Source organism: Erigeron canadensis, chromosome 7 (genome assembly GCF_010389155.1).
Source record: "Erigeron canadensis isolate Cc75 chromosome 7, C_canadensis_v1, whole genome shotgun sequence".
In the NCBI taxonomy this organism is placed as follows: Eukaryota; Viridiplantae; Streptophyta; class Magnoliopsida; order Asterales; family Asteraceae; genus Erigeron; species Erigeron canadensis.
The window spans coordinates 18,402,121-18,410,027 of NC_057767.1; the positions used below are offsets into that span (position 1 = coordinate 18,402,121).

The 7,907-nt window shown below is 36.3% G+C and overlaps 1 protein-coding gene across 1 annotated transcript; it reads right to left on the reverse strand.

Moving 5' to 3' along the window:
• Window positions 1–1,002: 1,002 nt before the first annotated feature.
• On the reverse strand, window positions 1,003–1,905 carry LOC122609046. The gene is made up of 3 exons (XM_043782107.1): window positions 1,900–1,905; window positions 1,560–1,776; window positions 1,003–1,496 (listed from the first exon to the last, which is right to left on the reverse strand). The coding sequence occupies exons 1-3, from the start codon at window positions 1,903–1,905 to the stop codon at window positions 1,003–1,005; spliced, it is 717 nt and encodes a 238-aa protein (XP_043638042.1).
• Window positions 1,906–7,907: the final 6,002 nt, after the last annotated feature.

Here is a 7,907-nt window from a genome sequence, read left to right on the forward strand (position 1 = left end):
CACCAAGATTGCAGCGCCCCAGGTTGATCTCACTCCCATAACATCTGAGATCGATCGGTTGAGGTGCAGTCTTGATACACTGGCCAGCAAAGTGTCTGATCACTCAACAGCAATATCAAATCTGACCACTAAAGTTGGTAAAGGAAAAGAGGTTGTGCAGGAAGTGGTTAAGGAAGCACCAGCAACTAGGCTCTCCCCAGATGATTTAAGTATACTTCAAGCAATTCAAAAGAGTCAAGACACCACTTGTGGAAATGTCATGAATCAATCTCAAGAAATAAATCATCTATGGAGGACAGTTCGCATGCTATGTGGAGTCTTCAAAGAGTGCAAGAACATGCAATCATGGCAGCCTCTAGATCGCTTGCCCTCCAGTCATGCCGATTTTGAAGCTATTAGGCAAGGACTAGATGCTGCCAAGGGGGAAAGGTCTGTTCGTGCCCCTCGCACTCTTGTTGAAACTTCAGGTGCAAGGAAGGAGATGGTTGTTGCTGCCAGTACTGAGGCTGGTGAGCAGGTGATTGAATCTTTTGATGATGTAGTTAGGGGGAAAGTGGACAAGGGAAAGGCCATTGCAACTGATGACTCTATGGAACCTGCCACCGATGCACCTATGTTGGAAACTGGCAATGTTGATCAATTGCCTCCAGTTACTGAAAGCGAAAGTCAGAAATTAGCAAGGGTGGGGTATCTGGTCAAGGAAAGGAAGAAACAAAGGCAAATCAATTTGAATCAAGGAAAAATCTTCCAACCCCTCTTGTTGATGTAACTGACGTACAACTCCTTGGCTTGACACTGTTGGAATACAAGAAAATCAAAGAAGATCCAAGGATTGTCAATGCACTGAAGGAAATGCTTGAAGTAGAACTGGACAAATACTATCAAGATGATGAGGCTGGACTTGATGCCAAGTGTTTGAATGTTGGAAAAGGCCAAAGAGATAAGGTCATAAGTACATAAAATACAATGTATAGAAATACAACTAAGCACTATTTTCTATTTCTAACATCCTATTCCTAACGAAATGACCTTATCCTTGACACGAATGATGGCATCGGCCGTATACAAGAAAGGACGGCCTAAAATAAGAGGCACCTTGGTGTCATCTTCCATCTCAAGAATAACAAAATCAGCCAAAAAGACAATGTGGCATACTTTAACACACAAATTTTCAGCAATCCCCGTGGGGTACTGAAATGAATGATCGGCTAGCCTAATGCTCATCCAATTTGGCTTCAATGCCGCTAAAGACAATCGCCTATAAACTGAAAAAGGCATCAAATTAATGCTAGCACCAATGTCGGCCAAAGCATCACAAGTAAGCTTAGCATCAAGAGAACAAGTAATCAAAAAACTCCCTGGATCTTCAAGCTTAGGAGGGATCTGATTTTGCACAATTGCCGAACACTCCGCGTTAAGGAAAGTAGCATTAGCTTCCTCTAGCTTCCTCTTATCCGTTATAAGATCCTTGATAAACTTGGCATAGTTCGGCATTCCTGAAAGCAAATCAACCAAAGACACGTTAATATAAACTGATTTAATCATGTCCACGAACTTACCGTATTGTTCCTTGAGCTTATCCTTCTTCAATCTCTGAGGGAAAGGAATCTTAGGCTTGTACGCCTTCACCTCAGGTTCAACAACTGCCGATTTAGCTACTGGTGTAGCAACCGGTGTAGTAGATGTAGATGGAACGGGCGGTGATTTCACGGCTGGGTTTAGCTCCACTACTATCTCTTCATAAACTTGATCATCTTCTTCGTCCTCACTATCAACCTATGGAAACATTAGTAGCACTAGAAATAGGAGGAGAAATAGGAGAGTTAACTACCTTACCGGACCGAGTAATAATGGCATTTACATGCTCATTCCTAACATTCGGGTGTTGATACTTATTACCTCCATCATTTTAACCGGAAGGCTTAGGATTTTGTTGGGTATTACTAGGCAAAGATCCTTATTGACGATTAGAGTTACCCATCCTATCAAGCCTCACACCTAAATCCTTGATTGCCGCTTGTTGATTCTTGATATTTTGATTCATCTTATCATTCAAAGCGGTGATATTGGTGCGATAGTTTTCATTCTTCTTGTCTTGATCAACCATGAACTTCTTCACAAGATCCCTAAGCTCGGCATTAGGATCAACAATTTCAACCGGTTGAACCAAAGAACCTCCTTGATTGCCTCTTTGCCATGAAGCTCCCAATCTAGACCTGTAATTTCCTACACCATTAGAATTAAAATTAGAATTAGAATTACCTTGGTACCGGTTTTGATAAGCTCCATTCCTTTGAAAAAGCCCTTGATTTGCAAAAAGAGGTTGGTATTGGGTTTGAACATAATCAGCTTCTTCCTTCTCTGGTGCTTTATCACAATCTTCCGTGTAATGTCGATCACCACAAATGTCACAACCCGCAACCGTCGTCGTCAAATCCTTCTCAATCAACCCGAATCTTCCATCCATACTCGCAAATTGCTTATCCATGTGGCTCTCCAATGCCTTAACTTCAGCCACCACATCATCATGTCCACCAATATCAACCCGAGTAACACTTCTTCCCACTTTGACAAGATCCGGTTTAGTCCTACCCGCTTCTCGAATCACACTCGTCCTAACCATATCTTTTATAACCTTATAGGCTTCATTGTAAGTAACATTATTAATGTTACCTCCACAAGCCCAATCCAATTCCCTTTGAGTGCGGCTAACTAAACCCCGGAAGAAAATGAGAATGTGCTCATTCAATTGAATATCATGCCTGGGACAATTCTTCATCAACTCCTTCAACCTTTTCCAAGCTTCAACCAAATCCTCACTACTCCTTCTCTTTTAGCCCGGATTTTCAACTTCATTGTTTCAACCAATTGAGCCAGAAAGAACCGCTCAATAAAACCTTCCCTCAATTCTTCCCATGTTTCAAATATATTTTCATCGAGACTCTTATACCAAGTCGTAGCCTCTCCCGTGAGAGACAACGGAAACAATTCAAGCTTAACATGCGGCATTTGAGTCTTCCCATACTTGAACAATCTACACACCTTCTCAAACTTCTCTACATGGTCATATGGATCCCACTTATTCACCCCGTCAAACTGATTTTCCTCTACCCGTGACAAATAATTACCCTTGACATTGAAATTCGGGGCGGTGGTTGGAGGACGAATAGCCGAGCCCCTATTAGGTATAATGACTCGAATACAAAAATCTAAAAAATGTTCTTAAGTTGTTATATTCTTAAAAAATTGACTCGAATACAAAAAAAAATGCCCCTGATAGGTACTTTTTCCTATTTCCCGTAGTTTGAATTGGTTCTTGTACAATGAGGGCATTGTACAACTCAAGTGTGGGGGGAGATGTCAATAGGAAAAACTTGGGTTATTTTGGGTAAATTTGAAACTATATTTCACATAGGATTTAATCATATTAGTAATTAAACTATATTTCCCTTTGGTTAAATTTTTAATTTGTGAAATGTGTTTTAAATGATTAAATAGGCAAATCCCTTCTGAATTGATTACATGACTAGCACACTCTATCCCAAAACACCAAATATGTGAGCTCTTGATTCATTTATAGATTTGCTAGGTGTTACGATTTTGGTTTGATTGCCTTGTAAATTTGTCCCTCTCATAGGATTTTAGATTTATTTAAGAGTAAGGGTTCTTTTAGGACTTTGAACTATGATTTGCAAGTTTGAAGTTAATCTATTCCATTTCCGTTTATTTCTTCTTTGATATGAGTGTGTCGGTGATTGCGTTGATTCTAGAACTTGTCTTAGTTGATCGTCCTGTAGTTTGCTAGATGATAAAGAGGTAAATTTAGGATTAAACCCTTGTTCTTTGTTTATCACCCTTTGTTTATGTTATCATTTTTTAACCATGTTTTTGTACATGTGTTTAGTAGTTAATCACATCGGTTAGTGAATATCCCTTGTTTAAACCTTTGTTGCACTCATTTTTAGTGCAAGATACATGTAGAAAACATGTTGAGCAACATTTCGTTTGTGTTTAAATCCACTCAGATATGTAACCTATCCTCACCATACCGATAGTCGAAATCCTTGGTTGGTTATTAGTTGCCTATGCTAGTTGGATGGTTTGGGGTTGTGTTGGTTGTGTCGGGTTGGTGTATTCTCTATGTTGGGGGTAGATTGATTTTGCCATAATTATTGATCAAGTCTAGATTATTCGGATTAGCATGATTATTTATGATTTGTCAATGTGTTTTAAAGTTATAAAAGGGGGTACCAATTAGGCAGGGTAAAGGTAGTTCATTTAGAAAGAAAAAAAAAAGATAGAATGAAAAAAGTTATTAAACAGAGAAAAAAAAAGAACAAAAAAAAAAGAAGAAGAAAAACGAACTTGGACTGTCAGTTGGTATTTCCCTCATTTTTGTCAAGTCAAGTTAAGTTGGTAAGTTAAATTAAACCAACGATTGTTTAAATGATTGGTATTTGAGTTGGTACGTTTATTTAAACCAACTAAAATGTTCTTAAGTTGTTATATTCTTAAATTGAAGTTGGCATGTTCGGGAAAGTTGATAGTCGTATGTAATGGTGGTTGAAAGTCGTTTGAAGGTGATACACCACAATGGTGTCGGTTTTAATCAGTCTATTGGGGAGTAGAGTCGGGATAACGTCTTTTGGGTTATGGTTAGATGGCAACTAGTGACATGGGTTGTGTTAGACTAGACTATATGTAAAAACTTTGTTAATTGTTGTGTTATTTCTTTTTAACACCAATTATATCCCAAATTTCCATACCAATTGTTAATGACCCATGTAAGCCTTCAATATTGTACATTACAACCGTTAATTACCTCTTTTGATAGACGTTATATGGTGCTTGCGCCATGGCGACGTATGGATGATTCTATTACAAGCCTATTGTTAAAATATATGCATCACGACTAGGCTTTGAGTGATTGATACAATATTTCAACCCCAATAGTTTGTTAGTTGGAGTAGGTTAGTTGAGATATTATTCTCTCATTTGATTAAAGTGCTTAGTCGTGTTTTCGAGGCTTGTAGATCATTCAAATATTGTCAAACATTTCAATTTTCATTTAAGATTAAAACTGCTTAACCATCTCTTATGTTTTCTAAACTTTAATGGCTTAGCTTCTTTTTGATAATTGTCATGTTTCTCAAGATTGTGAACCAAAGGTATGTTTTGAAATTTGAATTTGCTTGAGGGCAAGCAAAGCTCAAGTGTGGGAAAATTTGATATCGGCTATTTTATACATATTTATTTTATGCGATATCATTTCTTTTATCATAATTTATGCTTGTTTTTATGGACTTAGGATACTTAATAGATGATTTATTTTAATTATAGGTCCAAATGGAAGAAGTTAATAAAAGATGGCAGTTTCATTGTTGTTTACAAGTTAGACTTAAAACAAGCTCAAATGGATGTTAATGTTCTGTTTTTGCAATTTGATGTTGATTGATTGATAAGCAGCTTAATCTCTAACATGGTCTCAGCTGCATCTACAATATCAATTTCATGGATTATTATTAATATTAGTAGAGATGGTCTTGATATGTACGTGGGCTTCACAATTTGCAAAGAGAGTCGTGGTGTCAAGATGGACGAGAAGATTGGGTTGCGCATGGCTTTCTTTCACGTGATGCCACAGCAAGATTGGGCTCAATCATGGAATTATTGTATTCCATATTTTATGCAAGGAAAGTTGGAAGAGGAGGTGACAAAGAGTTTAGTCGGCAGAATAGAGAAACCAACTTTGGCCATAAATTAAATACAATCAATCAATAAGTTACCAAATATTAGAAAAGTCGGCTGAACAAAAAAAAACCCAAAGGTGGGCCTCAAGTCAAACGAAAACCAATATAAATATGAGATATACTCGTACGTAATAGGGGGAAGCTATCGAATAAAAAATAGTTTAGGGAATTGAATTGGAGTCAACAGGTGGTGCGTACGAATTTAGAGAGGATCTATTATTTGAATTTTGGGAAATTAGCAGAAGGTTCTTCGGGCAGTTTCATAAGTCAATTACATCAGTCGCTAGTCCAACTTTAGTTCGTTTCTTTAAACTCTTTACTTTTATTTTAGTTGTTTAAATACAATTATTATTATGGATTCTATATATTTGATGATTGTTAGTTTTATTAGTTTTGTCATGTTTAGCTAAATCTTTTAATCATCTACTAAGATTAAGTGACACGATAGAGGATGGTTGCATGATTTTATAAATTCTAGTTGATTAATTTAACGTTGTGTCGAGATCTTAATATATTTAATTTTTGTCACTTATCTATTGGTTTGTTGATAATATATGCATAATGTTTAGTGGTAGCAAGATTGTGTATGTGTTATTTTAATTGATTTGGTAGAATTAATTGGCTCTAATTCATGGTAGTGCGTTAGAGAACAACCATAGGTAATAAGATTAAACGTGTTAACGGTTTGGTAGAATTTATAGACATAATTGTTAAATAATAACAAAACAAGTTAATCAGTTAGGGATATTTTAATAGACGTCAGGTGGTAGCCGGTCTTTAGGATTGAATGAATTGGTTTGGATAGGGTAATAAGCTAGGTGCGCAACTAGTGAGTTCTTTGTTTAAACCTAGTTATTAAATCAACGTTATTGAATTGGGTTTTACTTATATGCAACCAAAGTTTATCGTGTCATGGATTCAAGGTAGATGACTTTTAAATAATCTTGTTTTCAACAAATCTCTTTTCGTTTAATTCTTCGGAATTACTAACTATTTTTCAACTAACTTTCAAAACAAAATCCAAGATGACGTGGAGTCTTTAAAATCCAACCTTTTCTAAACTACTTAAAACTCGCTTGCTCTTGTTAGTCTTTGTGGAACGATCCTGGACTTACTTTGAACTATATTGCATACGGACGGATCCACTGCCCGATTGTGTGTGGTATTTGATTCAGAGTATTTCTAGTATTTAAATTTAACTCGATTTTCACACATCAGTAAAGTACTTACAAAGCTTTACACTGATTACGAAAAAGACCTTTTTGCTTTATGTACTATTATCAGGACAAAAACATTTGTCCATGATTAAAGTACAAAAGTGCATAAAGCAGGTTGATAAAGTGCCTTTATGTCTTACTTTATCAAGCATTTCAAAGAAATTCAAATTACTTCATTATATGCTCTCAACCATATTTGTACGACAAAGTTGGAATCCCAATACCAAATTTGTCTATAAATAGAGGTCTTTGCATAACCAATAAACAACCTTTGCATAATCAGACTTTGCATATTCTTGGTGAACTTGTGCAATATTCTTTCAATTGCAAAAGGGAACGCTTCACAACTTTTAGTGTTTCGATTGTTAAAGAGAATTTTCATGTATTAGATCAATTGTATTTCATAGGTTGTTAGGATATTTACATTTTTGTATTATCTTGGTACCACAACAACCTTGTAATTTATTTAACATAATCAATAAGTTACACTTGAAAAATTACAACTTGGTCTCACCAATTTACTTTACTGTATTTACATATTGCATTGTCTTCACTTATTTCTTATTTGTCACCTTAATACGTAATCTAACCATTAACCTGGTATACTACTTACTGGCAACTGGTCACGTCCTGATATAGTAAGTGTATTGCAAAGACTCTAACCATTGACATAGAGGTGTCTTCAGTGATACCATCTCTTGAGTTGGGACTTACAAACTGTTCATTTCGTTTACAGCCCTAGATATATCTTCATTTCTCCATCTCCCTCAACGTACCCAAAAAAATTACTTCACCTCATTTCAACTCTCCAACCTGTTTTAACTGCAACTATCACTCTCAACCTTTTTTCCATCTTTCTAAACTCTCCCAACCTTTTTTCCATCTCCCTCAACTCTCTCCTTTGAAATTTTCACAAATCGTCCCTGAATCTTCCAACCTC